At 38.4% G+C, this 22,023-nt stretch overlaps 2 protein-coding genes across 6 annotated transcripts in view; one reads left to right on the top strand and one right to left on the bottom strand.

Annotated features, from left to right (window-relative positions):
- The window catches only part of LOC137930661 (rho GTPase-activating protein 23-like), a 399,966-nt gene extending 396,505 nt beyond the window's left edge, over positions 1 to 3,461 (top strand). For all 4 annotated transcript variants that reach the window (XM_068773995.1, XM_068773994.1, XM_068773993.1 and 1 more), the window contains one exon: positions 350 to 3,461. In XM_068773995.1, the coding sequence (XP_068630096.1) occupies positions 350 to 1,314 (965 nt within the window). In that variant the 3' untranslated portion in view covers positions 1,315 to 3,461. The remainder of the gene's footprint in view (positions 1 to 349) is intronic.
- Positions 3,458 to 21,305, bottom strand: LOC137930662 (E3 ubiquitin-protein ligase TRIM37-like). 2 transcript variants are annotated; one of them, XM_068773997.1, is made up of 17 exons: positions 21,082 to 21,305; positions 20,736 to 20,995; positions 18,489 to 18,699; positions 17,235 to 17,443; positions 16,685 to 16,792; positions 15,757 to 15,966; positions 13,366 to 13,545; positions 12,499 to 12,613; positions 11,986 to 12,190; positions 11,567 to 11,747; positions 10,943 to 11,109; positions 10,271 to 10,467; positions 10,022 to 10,127; positions 9,036 to 9,293; positions 8,040 to 8,252; positions 7,237 to 7,349; positions 3,458 to 5,825 (listed from the first exon to the last, which is right to left on the bottom strand). In XM_068773997.1, exons 1-17 carry the CDS (start codon positions 21,133 to 21,135, stop codon positions 5,703 to 5,705), a joined length of 2,910 nt encoding a protein of 969 aa, XP_068630098.1. In that variant the 5' UTR covers positions 21,136 to 21,305; the 3' UTR covers positions 3,458 to 5,702. The 2 variants fall into 2 exon arrangements, with proteins under 2 accessions (XP_068630098.1, XP_068630099.1); XM_068773998.1 differs by lacking the exons at positions 3,458 to 5,825; positions 7,237 to 7,349; positions 8,040 to 8,252; positions 9,036 to 9,293 and adding an exon at positions 9,514 to 9,771.
- Positions 21,306 to 22,023: the final 718 nt, after the last annotated feature.

Here is a 22,023-nt window from a genome sequence, read left to right as displayed (position 1 = left end):
GCTCGGTCGGCTTGTTTGTACTCTTTAAGAGATATTCGACCGTGTTCGTGCGTCTGCATACAGAACTACGACTCAGTTCAGGGTCACGTACCTCAGCCGAGGGTATAAACAAACGAACCGCCCCCACAGAACTAACGCTTCAAGCAGCGCCTGCTGACAAGCACGGCTTGCGCTCGTGCATCGTCTGCAGTAGGTCGCAACGGCCATCGCATACCGCTGTACATAATCCATATCATTCATTAATAATCAATTGACTCTTCACGCACGTAACCGCGCGAACTCTTTAACCTGCTTATGTATGTGTCAAATCATCGACGTCCTCGCAACTCAATAACTGAACTTGTCACAGGAACCGGAGACCTGGTGTCATCTCTCACGAGCACGTTCGACCAGAAGTTGCGCACGCTTAACAACTCGTCGCCGCTGGACGACGGTAGCATCCCGTACGCGGACGAATGCCAGGACGACGCCGAGGACAAGTCGAGCGGCAGCTCGCCGTCACTGGGCCGCGATGGCGACTCGCGGGACTCGCGAGATTCGCGCGCCTCGCCCGCCGCACGCGCCCACGAGCTCAAAGCGGCCTGGCTTGCGCGTGACCTGCGGCATTCCTCCTCCAGCAGCAACGACGACGACGCGCGACATTGGCCGCGCCGCTCGCACCCTGAGAAGCCCCTCGACAATGACGACTCCGAGAAGGAAAACTGTCTGGGCCCGCGGCGTCCTCTCGACGACGACAAAGACGTCGACACCCGCTCGCAGGCTTCCAGCGGCGAAACGGCGCCCGACAATGACAAGCGGCTCCCCTACTACAATGGGCTCCGGCTCTCGAACCCCGAGACCGTAAAGCGAAACAGCGCCGCGCTGGAGAACGAACCCGACGTGGACGAGCGTAGCGATGACGACTGCGCGAAACTGAAGCGCTCCGAGTCGCTGAACAGAGAGCAAGAGCGCGGCGAGACCAGGGTGCTGCGCTCCGAGAGTCTCAACTGCCGCGCCGAACGGCTGCAGCGCTCCGAGTCGCTTAACAAGGGCGACCGACCCAGCAAGCTGGAGAAGTGCGAGTGGAATGTCGCGCGGCGGCGGGAGACGGGCGCCTGGCGCTCCACCAAACTCAAGCGCAAGAACGGTATGCCGGAGCGCGGCATCAAGCGACGCCACACCGTCGGCGGCACCAAGGACTTCGACAAGGACGGGTGGGGCGCGCGCCACACGCGCACCTCCTCGCCCGACCTCAGCGCGCCCGTGCCCGCCCCCGCGCCCTGGCCGCGCGGCCTCGTGCCGCCGCCGCGCCCGCCGCTCGAGTCGCACGTCTGACGCGCGCCGCGCTCGCCCTGAGACGCAGCGCCCGCCGCGCACACCCCGCGCGCCGCGCGCCTCCTGCTCGCGCTACTCGACTGGATCCCGTGGCCCAAGCTCGGACCGGCGACGTAGGCAACGGAAAGTGATATATTGTCCCTGAGGGTGCATGGAAACTGTTTGGTGCTGTTCTATCTGCGTACATAACTTTTGTGCTAATTAACGCGAGACGAACACAATCTTTAATGAGTTTTAACCGAATAACGAAAATTATATTTATAGTATATCTAATACATACGTCTGAAATGAAACAAGTCTGAACTTATGCTGAATGGATACTTGACGACTCGAAGCTTTCATTTTGAGAGAGGCTATTTATTTTGATTCAATTCAATTGACTGAATAGAATTAGGTCACAACTATCTAAACGTTATTATATTTAAATAATCGCATCGACCATAATACTCAATACACATACACTCGGTCGAATTGGAAGCGCTAAGCATTCACATTAATATTTCGAATCGATATCACGTGTAAATTAGCTATATAAATTTATATATGTAAAGCAACAAGCGAAAGTGATTCATCAAAATGACAATCGAAGTGCAATACATTTATTATAATATTGACGAGATTGAAAAATATATATTTTTAACAGGGGATCGATAATGGAAGCGTTATTGAACTAAGCTCACTAAATAATGCCAAAGAATGATGAAGGAACTTACGAGTGTAGACGGGGATGTTTGCGAGGAGGTACAAGCGTGGAGGGACGACTAGACGAAGGGAATGCGAGACTTTTTTGTTCAATGACGAGCAATACAACAGGCTAATGGAAATACAATTCTGAACAATAGATATCTGCGTACCGTGCGTACAATGTTCCACAGATCTACGCGCACGCCGTGGTAACTCCCTCTGTAGGTAATTAAACTACTTTTTACGGAGTTAATGTGGATCTATTGTTAACTTGTTTAGTGCAAATCTGCATAATATTATTTTGATAAGTAGTGCTACTAGTGTGGATAGTGAGAATGGAACTTTAGTTTTCTCTAGTGACGTAAGTTAATGTACGCGACGGTCGGCAGCGAGCGACTTTTACAATGTAACACCGCTATTAATTTTAAGGATGTTATTGCGTAGAAATATTATGAATTAGCATCTAATGAAGGTTTTATTGTATTTTGAAATAAATGAAATTAGAATGTATTTATAAAATTGAACATAGGCGTACATCACCTTATATTGCCTTTTCGTTAAAACTAAGCGGAATGGAATTACTATGCACAATTCTTAACGGCTAGATTGTCCTTTGAATCGAAGTTACCTTCTGATGTATCGTCTGATGCGAGGGAAGCGACGAAATGCACGAAGTATTTAAGTACGTGTGGACATAGGATATTTAATGTACAGTATATTAAGTCCTTAATTACATTTGTCACTAGTGACGACAGGTCGGCAGTGTGCCGGCGACGCAATGTATTGTAGCCCGGGGGCACTGCGGCACGGAGGTGATGATTCAAGTGATCCTTTAGATTTGTATAAATTGTACATTACATTTATTATTAATTTATATTAAATTTGTTATCGTAGCTTTGTTGAATGCAATTATTTTTTATTGTTTTGTTTATCAAAGAAAAGTATTTTAGGCTAAATTCAATTGTTATTTATTTGCGAAAGATATAAAACGTGATTTGGTGCAGTTTTTTCTTCTTGAAAAATTACTTATAAACATTGTAAATATTTCATCTGCGAAATGATGTTTTAGACTTTCGTTCGTTCTTTTTTATTTTTTTACCATCTTTACGTTAAGACGATCTCAAGTTTGTTGAATGTTTGCAAAGCGTTCCTTTTAAAGTTTTATTTGTAAATATATCGTTTAATGTAGGAACAGTGAATTTACTAATTTTACTTCATCATATTGTACGTAGGTCGGTAGGTGCGCGCTCGTGCAACTCAAACTATAAAAGACACGTCTCTGGCCGAGGCGACTCGCTCGACTGTCTGTTCAAAGAGATTTGTATTCAATTGTTCTATTCGTGTTCTTCGTGTAATCAGCTATTAAATTGAAATAGACATAATGCAAATGTGGTTGCAACCCATACTTACGGTACTTGTCATTGTGTATATTTTGGTAAAACGAAAATAAAACATTGAACCAATGAGGCACAGCTTTTATTTAAACATTCACATTCAATTTATGCAGATAGCAACGACATCAACTGGCGCAGCGACACGTGTGTATAGACATGTACTATCATAACCTCTACATACTGTGGGTAATGAATGCCTGCTCAAACACAAAAAATAAATTGCTTCTTATTATCATCTTCACCTATCAACATATATTCCGTTTATAAAATGCATAAACGGCAGGATTTTAAAGTAAAATAAATCTGTGAAAAGTAAGAATTCAAAATATTATTATTATTATTGTATTGTCTTCCATGAAAAGCTAAAATTTCTAAATTCGCCTACGATAGCACATAGCACAAGACGACAATTCGTTTCCCTTACCTAGCACACATTTGAACTTTTCAATTGAAATTATTCTACGCTATAATATCAACTGTTCGGACTCCCGGCCTATTTTACTACCAGACGCCTTTTCGAACTATAAACTGCTGATTAAAATATGTCCCTTAATAACAATTCTAAGACTAAGCTTTTCTAAAAACTTTAGGATTTCTTTGCGATGTAACATTCTCAAGTCTACAAGTCTAATTAGTCAATCACAATTTCACGCGCCGACTAACTGGTTATACGTCTAACAGCCACAAATTCTTAGAACCTAAAGACAATTGAAGTACAGCGGGTTATCAAAATTGATGCAAAAGCGAAAGGATTGTGAAAAAAATGCACCTTTTTTGGATTTGTTCAATGAAAAATGAAATAATTTTAACCAATTTCCTTTTAGTTGAAAATGTATTAAATACCGGTTCGTTCTTCTGTCACTGCGTGGAAACAATTGCCATTGAATGAGTAGCGGTGAATTTATTTATCATTTATTAATATATCTACAAAGCACACAAAGGATCACAAACCAACTTATACAGCAAACATACTACTTACTAAATTTCGTCTTAAAATTATAGGAGATCGTTAATTTCGAGTGTTGGTGTGTTATAATGCCCGAAATATTTACAAATACACTATGCATATATCTAACACGTATTCAAATTATCAATTACCAGAATAAAGCTAAATTTAAATAATATTAATAAATATGGCTCAAGCTAAGCCGGGGCAAGTCTCGTCCTCTCTTAAATATCAATAGTGAGTATAATAATTGCGACTAAATACCGAAAATAAAACAGCGTCTACCAATCTCTGTCCAGTTTTTATACATTTGAAACGCTTCTCTTAGCGGGTCTTTATTTTCTTTTACTCCATCTTTACGGTGGTTTAAAAAAGGCAAGGTTTATTAAACTTTTTTTATGCTGACAACACATTTTAACACGTAAATAATTAACATTTTTTGAAAAACACGCAAACACGCCGACATTTGTATTAAATTTAAGGTTGTGGGCAACACCAGAATGGTCGTGGCGATACTTTTGGAGGAGGTCTATGCCTTGCAGGGGGCGGCTGGTTATCGACTGGCATGATGGCGATGAGGTAATACATTGAAGAGATTTGCCGACAGTTTAGTGGTAGTACTCGCGGCGATAGCCCTGCATGTTATTGCCGTTGGCGCGGTCCGGCTGCTGATCTTCAGAGTGTTGGTGCGTGTCGCTGTCGCACTCCTCGTTGTGCACGTAGAGCAGGTCGCGGGTACGCGTGCGGCCAGCTGCTGCGTGCGCTTTATGCGCAAACGCGTCGGTGCGCGCCGGCTGCTGCAGAACTTGGTTGCAGTTGTCGTGCGGCTGCGCGACGCGGCCTGTGAAGTTGCCGTCGCAGGAGCGCCGGCGCACGGCGCGGCTCCGCTGCGGCCGCACCACCACCACGAGCGGCGAGCGCGTGACGCGCGTTACGTGCGTCATGTTGGACCGACGCGCGCTTTGCTGAGCGTTGTACTTTTGTGTCGGAGGTAAATACGTATCGGACGTGCGGAGCAGGCGCTCGGTGTGGAGGTCATCTGTCTGCTCGACATATGGCAGTTCCGAAATGTTTTTGTGAATACCATTTACGTCGTGTTCAGCACAGACGCGGTCAGCGACACTAGCGGCGTGCGTATAACAGTCAACATAATACGGCGAGTATGCGGAATAGGATTGCAGGGCGTCTTGAGATTTATTCGTTTCATATTGGTATGCGGCTTGAACGCGAGAGCAAGGGTATTGTTGGTATACATAGTCATCTTGTACGTCATTGGCGTTGTCCGCGTGACGTGCATTGTCCAGGGGTCGCGTGTCTGGCGTGTGGTACGTGTGGTGCGCGTGGCGTGCGCGTGTGGGTGATGGTCAGTCGGCGGGTGGGTCGCGTGGCGCGGCGGGGCTCCAGGGCTGTACGGGCGGCGCGTCCTCGCACTCGGCCGCGCTGCCGTCCAGCGACAGGCTGTTCAGCAGAATGTCGAAAAGCGTATCCTGCACATAAATATTAATATATTTACTTTCGTTAACCGAGGAACCTCCACGAGATCGTAGCTAACATCAAAGGTATGCTACGATTTATTTACTAGAGTTGGCTGAACTGAAGTCACACAAAAATTGCCAGCAATGTTGTTTTGTTGCCGAAACCAGTTAGTTGAGACATCAAACTTAATATCATATCTTGAAACATATTTAACTCGTTCGCTACCAATCGTCACATATATGTGTCACCGCGTTTCTTTACCACAGCCCGGCGACACATATATGTGACAGATATTTTTGTATAATTTACAAAAGCATGTTTGAACATGTTGAGTATTGAACTAAATTGTTAAGTTCTAAAACTATAAAATGCATCAAATCTGTAGTTGGTCTGCTCTCGTATTAGATTATTTACAGTTTTTATAGCAGTTGAATAGGTCGGTTAAGCAAGGTTAGTGAAATTAGTAGGCAATAAATTAAAATTAAAAAGAAAAAGAATTTGTGAAGCCAAATTAATAAGATTTTTAACAGAAACATATCCCTCAACAAAATGTATAATTTTCGTAAGAAACCCCAAATGAAGAACAGATGCATAATATATTCCAGTGATGACATAGAATCTAATAAGAATATACCAGTACCAGATCCAACTGATAATTTTTCTATTACGGATTGTGAAGAAATGAGCAGCTCGTCAAATTCAATAATTAGAGTTAGATGCCATGTATGTGCCAAAAACAAACAGCGCAAAGCTACTTTCTACGCCTGTGAGATTTGCAAAACAAACAATGGACAACCGATTGGATTGTGCGTTGACAAATGTTTTAAAATTTATCATACAAAATAAAATGAATTTCATATCGATAAATTGTATTTGTAATTTTTTTTTGTCTTATAATCAATTTCTTATAATTTAATGTGTCATATATATGTGACACATGGGCTACAGGGTTTAGTTTTTATCTATAGCCCAGCGTCACATATTTGGGTCAGTTTAAAAGAATACTTATTTTACTTTTTTAGACTGTTCTAAATATACATACGTAAAATCTATTTCAATTCATTTAATATAACCACCAAAAAAATGTTGGGCTATTGTGGACGTTTTTCCCAGAAGACCCTGGTAGCGAACGAGTTAATATGAAAGTGCTAGCAATAAACATAAAAACGTACAAGCTAATCACAATTCGACTTTAAGCTGTGACTACCCCTTTCCGGCACAAATATTCTGTGAACATGTTACTTTTATGTTATATGATTTTAAACGTTTGTTTTGAGCAATTGAGGTAAACATATTTCGCTCAACAATTGAAATCACTCCGAATCTCAATAAAAGCATTCGAGATTGGTGTGATGGGGAGAGGAGGGGAAATAAGCAATTTAACCGCAATGAGTTGCTAAATAACAAATTTAGTCGGCATACATTGTAGTCTAGGATGGCATCGACATCGTCCGCGTCGCTCATGGACGAAACGGAGGGCCAGTAGTCGTGCAGCGCCTCCGGGGAGCTGGCCGCGCCGCAGCCCGCGCCCCTCCCTGCACCGCACATTAATCTATTAATAACTTCAAATAAAATTAACAATTATTTTAAGTGTTGCATAAATATCATTTTGTTGAAAGTAGGTTATCTAAAGTACAAACCTTGTAACATTAGCAATGCTGTTAAAATAAACTGCTGCAGGTATAGCTGTTATATATTTTGGACCTTAGAACATGCCTTCTGAAAGTTGTCCTTCGCCGATTAGGAACAGTAGCACTATTCACATATAATTTGTATCAGTTCCATTTCAAAGCACTACTGTTACTTCTGCAATATAAATGGTGAACATAACAGCAGTGAATAGGCACATTTACCAACCAGATCTCATGCCAGTTGATGCGATGCCTAATCAGAGATGCCACTTCGTACTAGCCGTTACGCCGTTAACCAGGCCACGGATACTAAGTTCGTCCTCTACGTAGACAAGGCAGACAAGGCATGATACATAGATTAGTTAATTTTTTCTTGCCCATTTGCATTATAAATGCGAAGGTTCAGTACCTGCGTAGACAAAAGATCGATCCTAATTAGTCGTTGCGTTCGATAGAGAATGTATTAGTCAGCAAAAAGCTTTAAAGATTTAATGCCTATAACCAATCATCACGGGTAAATACAGGACTAATGATATCATGCAGATGTGTTAGTACTGCACTGTTGTGCTGGCAAGCGCTGTGTTATTCTCTGACCAGTGGTAGGTTGAGCATTGTGCGAACGTCGCAGCTGTCCGGGCGACAGCGGGGGAGCGCGCGGCGTGCGCGTGCGCGGGCGTGCCCCCGTGCTGGCGATGGGAGGCGCGGGCGCGGCGGACGCGGCGGGTGCTCGCCGCGGCGCCCGCATCGCGCTGCCGCTACGCGCCGGCTCCGGCGAGAGCGCGCTTGCTGTCCAGTTGCGTTTCGGTCCTGTGCGTATAAGAATAATTTTCATTTTGTTACGTCTCATTCGGCATCGTCTAACAGTAAAGTATTGAACGAGTCGACTTAATAATTTCCTATGCCTCAACGCTCGCAGGCACACACGGTGCGCTCGTCCTTACAATTAAAAAGAAAGTCAACAAATGTTAATATGGCTCGACTGCTTTTAGTTACTTTTAGAACATTTTGTCTTATAGTGTTTTAATATGATGCGGTGATTAATTAATTTTATAGCAGGAATTAATTATATACATATTTTACAAAAAAGAGCTGTTAGCTAGCTAGCGGGCTATTTATAACATTAAAACTACAGTTTCCCCGAGAGGTGTTTTAGAAATTGTTATTTTGACAGTTGCTTCACAATACATATTCAATAAGATATTATTTATGCGCCAGCATTATAATATTCAAAAAAAAATAATGAGAGACCTGTTATTAATACAAGAAATAGAAAAGCTATTAATATCTACATTTCGTTTTGAGAAAATTATCAAAACCTTAATGGGTCTAAGTGTAAACATGTATGTTAAAGTCCCAAAATATTTAAGACTTTCCTTCTTTGCAAATAAAAATTAAAAGCATATTATTTATTCAATCTTACTACTGATGTTTTTATTGACTCATTTACAAGGGGTGATCAGTCCACGTCAAACCTCGCTGGATTTTACTAAGAAAGAGTTTCTGACCAGCTTTTCTCAGCATATGCCTGCCTACAGTGGTGGCCGGTGATGGCTTACTATTGAAAATGTTAAAATAGTCGATGATCCGTACCGTGCTTGGAATGTTTGGGCGTGAGGCCGTTGATGCGCATGAGGTTGAGCAGAAGCATATCGGTGTGCGCGGCGGTGGACAGCTGCGGGTCCGCGGGCGCGTGCTGCGCGTGGTGCGCGGGCTGCGCGGGCGGCGGGGTGCAGCCGTCGCTGCCGGCCGGCGTGACGGCGCGTCCGTGCACCGCGCACAGCAGCCGGCTCAGCGCGTCCGCGCCCTCCTCCGCCGAAACTCCGCACGCGCCCTCCACGTCGTTTTCACCTGAAACAGTAAAAAATATTATGAACAACTTAAATCTTAATCTAGTTTTGAGAATTTATTTAAAAATAATTAAAATAGCACAACTTACTATTTCCATGTAAACTGCGAAAGTTTTATTCAAACAAGCGCGGGTGTTTATTAGAAGATGTATTATAACATGGGAACAAATACATTAATTTAAGATGAACTAAAAATAGAGAATGACTTCTTCCGAATCACATTTAACGCGAGAACGTTCATGTTATTTGTTATTATTGATAATTATCTTCGCAAGCGTCGCAACTGAGGGCGCGACGCGGTGCATAGGGCTTCGGTCTGGGGCGGGGACGGCGGTAGGTGGCGCGGGCACTGGCACCGCCTGCCGAGTAGCCCTGCGAGGCGCCGGACGCGTCTGAGGTGGGGGAGGCAGCTGACGCCAGCGACGCGGGCGAGACGCCAAACGCACACCACTCGCACGACCCGCTGCCCGACGACCCGTCTGCGGGAGGTAAGCAACGTTACGGGAAGGGATAAGGACAGGATGGGGACCGATAAGATATCACATATATACCATACGCGGTTACGGTGAGATAATAATAGGGTAGTGGGACCAAGGTATAACACATTTTGAAAACTTATTATTGAATATTCATATAAAAATTAAAAATCCTTAGACCATGAACGTCCTCACAGCAAATACATAAATTACCAATTGATGTTTATACTAATAAAAATAACTAAACACTCACCAGACATAGTTTCTTCATCTACATCATTTTCTTCGTTAGAGTTCTCGTCAACGTGGCTGGGGTTATTGTCTTCCACAAAACCCTCCAACTCCGTGAACATGAGCTCCTTTATAAAAACACGAAGCAAATTAGCGCGAGTTTACATAGCTTGCATATTTTACTTGTTATTATGAATCAGGCTATGGGAACTTTTATATTGATATTTATGTCTATATAATTGTACTGGCTTCAGTTTGGAAAAGTACTCACTCCGGTATCGCTACTAGACTCCGAGGCGGGATGTGCACTTTGGGTAACATTGGGACTCTCCCCCGTGTCGGGAGTGGCTTCGCAAACGGCTTCGGTCTTTGCTCCCGAGGAGTTCAGCTCCGGCGAGGACATCGATGAACACAAGGCTGCGTTGCTCGCGACTGCTGTTACTTCTGTCACTGGAGTACTGGACACAGCTGTAACGAGATAATCTCAATCGTCATTATAATTCACGTAAATTTTCTAGTAGCGGAGCTACTTCATAGACGTTCAGACACGGCGGAATTTCCTGCATTTAGCTCTATTAATATATTTTTCTACGTGTGTACTGAACATAACAAATCTTATAACAGCATTGAAGAATTATTGGTTGACCAAAATTTGTGAAACTTAGTTTGTTGACACTCATTTACATGGTTGATATCATAATGTATATCAAGCACTGTTAAATTTCATTTCAAAAGAGCACGTGTTGGATTTCTGGCCAACTGTTCTCAATAGATCAGCGTTTCGTACCAGTAGTAACCTATATTTATAACGTAAAATAACTGTCGAATAAGAAATACATGTAACTACCTACTTGAAAAAATTATATTTTCAATTTCAATTTTTATATAAACAAGCTGGGAGCGTCAATAGACAAACAGCGTTCCCGCTATGGTCGGCAGGCACCTGTGAGGGCGACGTCCTTGGCCGGCGAGCGCAGCTTGTCGTGGCGCGGCAAGCGCGCAGGCGGGCGTGCTGCGCTAAGCAGCGTGTGCAGGCTCACCAGCGCCATGCTGTCGGCGCCGGCTGTCCCGGTAGCCGTACCGTTGCCCGGCGCCAGCGAGCTCGCTGACCTGAAAACAGATATTATTAAAAATAATGGTTAATTAAAAGCAAGCGGTGCACATAATGCTAATGGTCACCAATGTTTGTATTAAATGAAGGAATAAACTGTTTTTTTTTTTCAAATGTCTTTGAACATAAAACACGCAGTATACTCCATGTGGTATCGAATATGATAACTAGGTTATGTCATCTAAAAGAAGTAAAGGATCTAAAACACCAGCCTCACTACACTTGTGGCGATCTGAATATATAGTATGAATTAGTGGTTTCAATATGCAATAGCAAAGATACCTCGATATAACAATGCAATGAGATACATTGATGTAAAAGATAAATTATTTTGTATACTTTACATATTTTGTACATGACCAGTAGATATTACATATCCCTAAATTTTAAAACCTATCTATTAGATTGGGATTAGATCGAGATAGATTGGAATTGTTTGATGTATTTAAATCTTACCTTGAGGTAGAGGGCAGGTTGTATGCGTCTAGTGCGTGTTGCACGTGCGCTTGTCCGTGCGCATGCGCGTGCGCTTGCAGCCGACGCTCCAGCGGCGCGTAGTCGCCGAACCCGTACCCGGACTGAGAGGACACGTCGTTGTTGCGCGTGTCCTCCAGGAATAAAGCTGTGTTCAGTATGCCTGCCGATAAATAATCACAAATTACGCTTAAAGATGGACAGACGACCTCGTTAGGTTCCTTGACGCCTTAATACTAGATGCTACTTCAAGCCAGTTTGATCGTGCTTATGTCCAGCAGCGGACGTCTAACGGTTGAAATGATGATGCTAATGAACTAATTAAAAAAACGTCAAGAAATTAATTACAATTCTGGACATAGGCAAAACGCAGAGACAAGTTGTTTAACATGTAAATATACCTGGACTAGTGAACGTTTGCCCGGCCACGATGCTATGCGGCGAATTAAACTTCCACTGATTGTTGTACATTAAGTCATCGAAAACGTTTTCATCGACGGAGTTCTCCTGCGCGGGGTTGTCGGCTTCGTTGGCTTGCGACGGGATCGAGTTACTAGGTGCCCGCGTGACAGCCATCGAGTTGCGCGACATTTCCAACGTCAAGCGCTGTAAAAAGCAAACGTCAAAAAGATAAAATCTTATTGAAACCTGTTGATTAGAACAATGTGTGTACAATAACAAACATAGATACACATACCTATAACAATAAATCTTTTGTCACTGATACAAAAAAATAATTATAAAATAAAAAATAAAAGAATTATGATAGAATAATAGCTCTGTATTCTTTTTCGGACTGTCTCATTATACTGCCTGCAATTTTTACAATAGATCAAGTTACTGTGTTCTCTGTGTATGTTTAACAATATCTCTAATATAACCACTTCTGCTAATAAAAAAAGCTGCTAACTCACTTCCTTGAGATCATTGATTTGCAGAATGTGCTGGTTCTGCATCGATATGAGCATGTTGATGTACCACTGTTGATCGCGGCAACGCTGGTAAAAGGTCGGCGGTCGGACTTGAAATCTGGAAGCACAATCAACAAAATGCATATTTATAACGCAATGATAACATTAAGTCGATTGTAGCGCATTTAAACTTCTAGACATTCATAATAGTATAGTGTATGAACACTAGACAGTTCTAGTACCAAACTTGATCATCCATCCATAAATACGTGACCGATATAAATGTGATATATCAGATTTTTTTTGGATATCCCTAGCTCATCATTATTATAACCATCATCTTTTCAGTCGAAAGGCGTCCACTGCTGGATGTGTAGGTGGTCCTTCATAGATTATCCGTGTAACCAACAGGAAGCAGCGTACATCCATTATTTTCGAATGACCTTAACTAAGTTGACAGACAAGAGACAACTGTCTGTGTACCTTGTGGGTGTAGGGATTTCTATTCCAGAACCTTAAGAGCGCATAGAAAAAAATTTCTATGCATGATATGACCTACCTATTGCCACTTTTTCTAATCGGCTGAATTATTTCGGTTACTTTAGTATTTCTACAGGTTGCCCTTCATTGGTGAACCGATCTCTAAGAAATCGCTAGAATAGCATTCTTCATGGCTCGTTGTGCGACTATGAACTTGCCAGATGAATTGGCACCACTGTACTGCACGTTGGTTCAGCTAACTGTCAAACTCACAGTACAACTGCTTCCATCGGACTCTAATTTACAACTCTTACACATATTGAAACGTAAGAAGTAACGAAGGGGTGTAATAACAAATAATAATAAGGCCAAGGCAAAGTATGAGATTACCTAAGTATAAGCGTATCGGTGTCGGGGTTGAGATAGCCCTCGCTGGCGAGCAGGTCGAGCCGGAAGAAGCGGTTGTAGCCCCAGCACTCGCCTACCTCGAAATCGGATGCGAACTCGCGGACGATGTTCTTTGAGGGATCGCGGGACACCTGGTGCAGCATTTCCACGCGGTACTCGTACCTGAACGCGCCCATCTTGTCGTTAATTGTAGTTCATGAGTAAATAAATAGAAGCGATAAGCGCCGATATAACATTAATGCACTTTATGAATGATTCACCATAATACTACCACTGACATGTTAACTCCAACTCTTATATTCCTATAAGTATATATATATTCATCTGTATGTGTTATAAAAGTTTTTAACTAAACAAACCGAAACTTAAATATAAAAAGTTTAAATTAACTTTGGTATTTCAAAAATATTATTGAATTTATATAACATCTCTTTGAAAAAATTTTGATTGCACTTTGTTATAACCTTTTTTTTCATCAATATTAATTAGAAAGGAAGTACTTTTTTGTGTGTGAATTAAGTAGAAATCGGAATACCCAGCAGAAAGTATGAAAGCTAACAGTTAACCACACTAAAAGCAAAGATCTGTTAATAACACAAGAGAGAGTAATTTAATAATTCACTGCCGTGACATGTGTGATGAACAACAACTTTTAAGTTAATTAAAATAAAATAAAAAAATTAAAATACCATGTTAAAACATAAAGCATGACTATCAGAGAGAATTTGTCATAAAAATTACTTGTACTATTTAAGGTACACCCTGTATTTACTATGCAATTTTGAATTACAAAATTATGCAAGTCATCTCGTGATCTGAGGTGATGCATTTTTTGTAAACGTACCATCCTTTTTGGTAAATTAAATTCATTCATTAAAACGTATAAATCCGGTTCACTCAATGAGAAATAATATACGCAACTAGACGTCGCATAAAATAAATAATACGTATGTTAACAACTAATAGCTAACTTCAAGAAATTTTATTCCATTATTTACCTGTGAGAAAATTTTATGTTTTGTGCAATTAAAGTTGTCAAAAATAAGTGAACCTGCAGCCGTCAATTTCTATTAATGATGGATGACTTAAATCAGCATTATTTACTTAGCGCTTCATCGATAAATACAAAACATGTTAAATTAAGTTATTGTTTGGAGATTTAAGACAGAAGATGAATTCGAATATACAACGAAACCAAGGCAAGTAATCTACAGTTTGATGAAATGCAGCATTTTAGCACACTGAAGTGTGTTGGCAACGCCACCAGCATGCTTGCACACAGAGCGGAGCGGCTACGGCAGCAACGACTAGATGGTATCCAATATGTTTTGTCTAACTTACCTTTTGCCTACCCTTAATTTAGCAAAGCTTGTAATAATGAAATTTCTTTGTTACTCCACTTTTATTATTAATAAGAGACAAATAAACACTGTTAGTTCACATGTACACATTAATTAAAGTGTAAAATAAATCCTGGTGAATATTACAACAGTTAATATATTTTTAACTGTTAAAAAAATGCAAACAATCGTTTTAATTACTTTTTATTTCAAATATTTCTTTTTGTTTATTCAAATGTAAACCTCTAACATTCAAAACAATAAACGGGACGGCGTGTACAATAGCTCCTACTCGAAAGCAAGGAGTTTAATAATGGCAGACAGTTACATCACATAACAGACAGCTTCTTTCCATCCGTTTTTATTGCCAGCGACATTGACTTTTTAATAATTCCATTGTAATGACACGCTGATAAGCCTGTCTTCCATTTCCCTCTGTAACTTTTAATTTATCTCTAAAACTAATTTAAAACAACTCAATTTATATAAGTTATATTTGAATGTGACGTGACAAAATCGGATTTGTTAACTAGGACTCGGCATGTTATTAGTACTTCATTAGTGTTTTCATAAATTTCTTTGGGTTAACGCAAACGTTCTTTTTCAATTATATGGTAGAAGTAGAGAGGCTCAAAATTTGAAGTACTCGAGTTTGTAGCACAGTCTTAGATTAAGATAAATCATGAACAAAATCCATATTTGCAGCAATTAAAACCTGGGGTGAGGTATCACCAGCCCCTCTCCTCTCGTTTGCTACTTAATAAGCACGTTTCTTAACTTTTAACCGATAAAAATACATAGCATCAGAATAAAATTTCGTTATGAATTAGGAAAACTACGTAGACATTACGTCTATTAATAATAACGATTTTTTATAACTTATAACACAATATCCAAAATTACAAGTAGACGATTTTTGAAAATAATAGTTATCAAAGAACACACAGGGATTTTTGGGAATATCCAAGAAATCTTGATCCAAGTTATGAGATTGTTTAAGAAATCAGAAAACAGTGAATATAATGGGGCTCACTTCGAGGTCTCGGGCAGGCCCGCGCTCAGCTCCAGGAATACGGAGAGGTAGTTCCCGCGCACGACGCCGTTGCCGTCGGGGTAGACCTTGAGCCGCCAGCACAGGCCGTTGACGTGCAGCGGCGCCGAGTAGACGGGCGCGGCGGCGTGCTGCAGCTGCGTGAAGTTGGACAGCGGGAACGTGCTGCTGTCGTAGCTCGGCACGATTTCACTGTACGCGCCCCAAGCAATAAGTAAAACAACAACCACACAAAAAAAAACAGAAGCAGGTTCGAAACGTTTGAGAAAATAAAACATAATATAAATATAAATGAATCATTACATATGTTGTTAACAGTAAAACGCGCAAAAGGTTCGACCAATCCCACTATTTTTTACATTTTCAGTAATGTGAACTAACCTAAAAAATTTAATATCTAAAAAATAATGCACCTGGAGTCAGTCAAAAATAAATAACATGATCGCATGATAGGAATTAATGAAACAAAACATGTACCATAAAGCGTTACAATGAAGTTCTTATACAATTTTTATTAAAGTCTTGCAGTATACAAAATATGAAACTTTAGGGATCATTGTTTATAATTTTTCAAAAGTTTTTTTTTTCTCTTACTTGACTGGCAAATACCCCTTCCCTTGTCATGAGGACAACTTGTGGTCATAAAACAAATAATAGCTGTATTTCAAAAAACTATATACGCGTGTGCGTGTATAAAAAATAATCGGACATGTCTTTTGCATTACATTTGGGCTATATCGAAAACGAACACGCATAGAATGAGAGTTTTTTTTTTATCTCGTTATATTTGCTGCAATTACAGATTAACTTTCTCTGAGAGTCACCATGAAAAACTTTCTTCGCATAATATGTCACATATATAACATTATAACAACTTGCCATGACATCAAGGAAATGAATAAGTACTTGCCTGTGAAAATCGGCCGGCACGGGGGCCGTCACGAAACTCGCCATGGGCTTCTTGCGCACCTGGTGGATCATCTTCGATAGATCACCACTCTTTGCTATTAATTCAGACCTGTACATTGATGATATATAATATTCAGAAATGTTTTTTTACATATAGGATTTTGACCTGTAAGAAAATGAACAAGGTTTATTCATTTTATTTTCCTATACCATAAAGATAACTTCACTTTTCGAAATGTGAGACAGGACAGATAAAATGAGAAAGAAAAGACATATATTAGGCTCCCTTCATGGAGTACATGATGGGAAGCTTAACCTAATAAATACATATTTTTTCATGGATTTTATATTTATTACTATACATTGTATTTAAATAATATTATATTACAAAGATATTATAATAGTGGTTTCAATGTTTTTTTTTAATAAATTATTGCCACACTTGCAAGGGGTACATATACCAGCCTCACATTGCTCATACTCATCTCAATTTTTTTGAAAATCAAAATCTTTCTTATAATATTTTTAAACAAGTTAAAATGATACATTACCTAGTGCTAGAATGCAGTTGGTGCTCAATCTCCTGCAGCAGATGTTCCAGCTGCTCAGTCTCTTGTGTTAGGCTATTTTTTTGTCCCATCAGAGTCAAAAGTTTCGCCTTCAAAGCAGAGTCCAGACGCGATATCATCAGTTCCACTGCGTTTCGAATTTCACGCACGCGTTCATCTTTGGCAGAGCGCACAGATTCCACATTTCGTTCCTATAAACATAAAAAATAATTGATTATCTTAGTTTTAAATAAATTGAATATACTGCCAAGTTGGACAGTCTATGCCAGGGATGGCCAAGCTCTATGATAGTGCGAGCCATTTTTCGAAATTTGAAATTTGTGCGAGCTGCGATTAAATACGCGTTTAAAACACACAAAAGAATGTTTTTTACAAAAGTCATATTTATTGAAATTATATAAACAAAAGTACAAAATATGTGTATTGAAGTTAGATATAATAGCATACGTATATGACAGCACTCATAATAAAACTAAAACGCCGGTAAATTAATTATGATAGGTGTTTGGATTTCGCTAATTTTATGGTGTAATAATATTAATACTTCACACCACTTTCGATTTCCTAGGGACTGACATAGGTTATATAAATTTAAATATTGAAACAATTCGAAAATCAAGCGGAGCCAAAAATCATCGTTTAAAAAGCCGCATGTGGTTCGCGAGCCGCAGTTTGGCCACCCCTGGTCTATGCCTTTCAACACATAGTTTGCAAATCTTAGCATATATGTTATGAATGGTTATAGGTGTAAAAGTTTTAAAGGAGTTAATTTACAATCAATTAATTGCTGACAATTGTTTGAGACATAATAAATAGTAAGATAATAATAATTACAATATATTTATAAATTGAAGATAATACAGTAAGAAAAAGCATTTTAAAAGTAGGATTAATACATATTTAAATAAATTTTTGTTAATCTAACTGTGCAGATATTGTAACACATTGCTTTAGAAAAAAAATGTAACATATTTCTGAGATGATTTTATACAGGGTTTATAATAAAATACAGCAAATAAATTAAATTTCTCTGAAGCCTTTTACCGACAAATGAGCTATACATTTACACCTATAACCAACAACTATACAAAATTTAAAAAAGTGCTCAATTTCACCATAGATTTAAATGACTCTGATACACCTTTTAAGACAACTCAACGCATTTTACCTGTTTTCTATATTTGTGTGTACCATTATACACTTGTGATAAATAGAATAAAAATCTATTCCACTTACAACTTCTTGAACCAGGCTGATTAGCTCTATGAATCTCCGCCTTAGCTGGGAGACCTCGTCGCGGATCTGGGTGACATGTTGCTCGTAGACTTCTTCCAGCGGCTTAAAAGTATGCCCCGAGTGTGTGCCGCCCCACAGCGCACACTGATGGCAGATACACCGTCTACAGGTCCAGCAGTAAACCGTCAACTTCTCTTGGTGGGTAGGACATCTGGAATTGTATTTGTAATACTTTTAATGTATATATGTAAAATTACTATTTGTTAAATTATATATTAACATTATAAATTTAGAAATTAACATTACATTTGTTTTATGTTTATACATTATTATATTTCTTAAATAGTATTTTAATGTATTTTATAATATATTCAATAATGTATTTTATAATTTATATAATGTATTAAATAAACTTATTTCAAAATCACTTAACACTAACTAAAAATACTTTCAGATTAAGTATTCAGTGATCAAAACTAAGACATTCTCTTTAAAAAAATTATGGAATTTCACAGATTAATTCAGATTTTGTTTTAAATCCGACATATGCTACTTTAAGCTACTTTAGATGTTTTTGTTCCATCGGCGAATTTAGATCTCATGAGAAAAGTAGTCTCTGAATTATGAAGTGTGTGTAGTAATTGAAGATATGTAAGATCTGCTTATGAAGTGTGAACACAGTTATATCCAAAGTTATACTTTTGGGAAGAAGTCTGCACTCAATGTTGATTTGTTTCAAGCCATATTATCAAAACCCGACATTGAGACCATTAAGCTGCTCTGTAATATGGTCATCTCCCAACCTTGTAATTTCAAAGAAGAGTAGTTTATGTTTCTATGGACTAGCATTAAAAAATTTAGCGTTTTAAAGATAAAAACTTTGCACAAATTAGTATTACAAAAACACTTGTTTTGTGTTGTATCAGATAACCTGGTTAATACTAGCCCCAATTAATTTTATCAAATCTAAATCTATTATACAGAAGGATCTTATTGAATTATCGTAACAATAAAATTTATAAAATAATCGACTACCAAAATATCTGCCAGAGCATAAATGGATGTGCTGAGATGTCATCACACTTGCACATTATCAAAGTTTTTTAAATTAAAGTGAAGTATGCAACAGGACATGTGTCCCCCAATCTTATAATTTCTTCCAATAAAATTAAAATAATGATAATACTAATTTAAGAACACACAGTTTGTTTAAATAATTAAAACTAATAGCATTGAAATTTAAATATAAATATTTATTGTGCTTTTTTATAGTTACACTTTATAATTATAATTAAATGTGAAAGTACTTGTACAAACTAAAAAACCATATACAATTATTGCATTAACATTTCTTTTTAATTCTATAAGTTCACACTTCTGATAATTATAGAACAATTTTACATAAAGATTGTACATATAGCAATGAAAGGTTAATTTTATATTCAATTAAATAATGAACTATGCATGTTATGTCTTTTAAAGATAAAAGTGTATGTGTGTTATGAACTGTAATTGTTTTAATATTTTTCTATTTTAATAGTGATTGTTATAGTTGATATCAAGGATTAAATAGTTTGCAGTAATACAATCATTATTTTATTGATTATTTAATAATAAAAATAATTTATATCTTAATTATTTCATTGTACTATTCTTTACCATATATGAAACTTGAAGAATTTAATAACAATGACTAATCACCAACCATTAAACCATTGAAAGGTATGACAACTTACCTAAAAAATATACCTAATGCTATTGCATAATTGTTTTACAAGTGTTATTGAGAAGTATTAGTAGTATTTTTTGTAAACACAAAGCATACTAGAAATATATTTATTTCATTTATATGTCAATGCTGCAATGCCATAATGATTTAAGTTACACTTGTAACCAGGATTATAAACATGTGAGATGAAAAACTCACAATTTATGAGTTAATAGTTTTCAACTATAACTTTACATCATATATGTAGAAACAATAATTAGGTACTAATACTCTATTGAATTGAATGACTGCATTGAATCACAAAGATGAATAAGAAATACTTTAAACATTATTTATGGAATGTTTTATACATAAATTTCACATTGCATTACTAAGTAAATAAAAATGGTGGAAACAGACATGTCAATTATTTGATCATAAACTTTACCACAGGGATTTTAAGCACTAATATTTTATTCTTTGGACAAATAAAGTCAATAATAAAGGACAATACATTTTTTTAGATTAGAAAAATTTACCTGTCTCTGAAGCTTTCTCTTTGGCTAGCTGAATTACTTTGTTGCATGGTTTCAATTTGCTGGGTGACCTCTTCAACCCAACGGCAGTTCACTAATTCATGTAGATGCAGTGCTGCCCGGCAGTGTGGACATTGAGACCGCTGTTCCGTCAGCCAGCGCCGAACACAAGCATAGCAACAAAGCTTGGAGCAATGAGGACAAAGGTGCGCATCCACCAGCTTCTCCATACAGATGAAGCATCGGAACACCTCCGCCAACGTCTACAAATGCACAAAATTTCAATTCCATACATAACATAGGTCAAGTTTAACTAACTGTTGATGGTATGTAGGCCAAATCGATTTACCTCAACAATCTGCTCCTCGCCATTTCCATTCCCCTTTTCGCCCCTCGAAGCCATCCTTAGTTTAGACAAATCTAATACGGGGAAACCAACTTCTTCACCATAATTTTAATAGTTTCTACATAGTTCTAAAGAAGCAATAAAACATGTTTCGCAAATCAAGCGTCAACAAAAGAGGTAACCAACCACTTCCGTATTCGAATATCAATTGAAATCAAAATAAAAACAAAAAAACTGGGCTGCCATATATTTACAATTTAGCCATAATAATAGTTCTCACTAAAATTTTAGAGGTGCGACTTTTGATCTTGTTTTTGTTATAAAGTCCAAAAAGGGTTAAAATAGGTAATCTTAAACATTTTGTTAACGTTTACACCAAAAGATATTGAAAATTTGAATTCATTTCAACGATATACGGCTAATAAAGTTTAAAACAAAGCTTTTGCAACATGTCCAATTCAATGAATTATTAAACAAAATAACATATCACAACAGTGGTGGAATTTCATTACATGTATTAAGAAAATCGTACAAAGTTGTTATTTAAATAAATTTAATTCCTCGTAAAAAAAAAACAGTTTATTCCATAAAACAAGGGAAATGTTACCCAACATCTACACACTCATGGGAATATAGTAGTAATAAAATAACAATGTCCTAATATTTTCAAATGGTAACACTTTGGTTACTCAAAACGATCAATATCTGATATCGAAATATAAATAGTAATAACCTGCACTAATTAGCTAAAAATATTGTCAAATTAATGAAATAATATTTTTATTCAGATAATATAATTTGTGTTTTGGTAGTTATTAAAAACCAAAAAGAACTACCATATACTCCCTCTTACATCTCTCTATTCTATGAAGCTCTCTATTATTTGAGACCTCCAATTTAGTATTCCCTCCTACATCTCCCATCATAGATAATCTTTATAATTTG

The sequence above is a fragment of the Battus philenor genome, unplaced genomic scaffold (genome assembly GCF_028537555.1).
Source record: "Battus philenor isolate CCGP_79_NKW_IND1 unplaced genomic scaffold, ilBatPhil1.0.hap1 SCAF_6, whole genome shotgun sequence".
NCBI lineage: Eukaryota > Metazoa > Arthropoda > Insecta > Lepidoptera > Papilionidae > Battus > Battus philenor.
This window is presented reverse-complemented; position numbering and strand designations above follow the sequence as displayed.

Coding starts and splice junctions, on each gene's coding strand:
- LOC137930662 (XM_068773997.1), bottom strand. CDS start 21,135: ATGGCTTCGAGGGGCGAAAAGGGGAATGGAAATGGCGAGGAGCAGATT. Junction 11,748..11,985: donor GCAAACGTTCACTAGTCCAG/GTATATTTACAT, acceptor ATTTATCGGCAG/GCATACTGAACACAGCTTTA. Junction 5,826..7,236: donor ATGCCATCCTAGACTACAAT/GTATGCCGACTA, acceptor ATTTATGTGCAG/GATACGCTTTTCGACATTCT.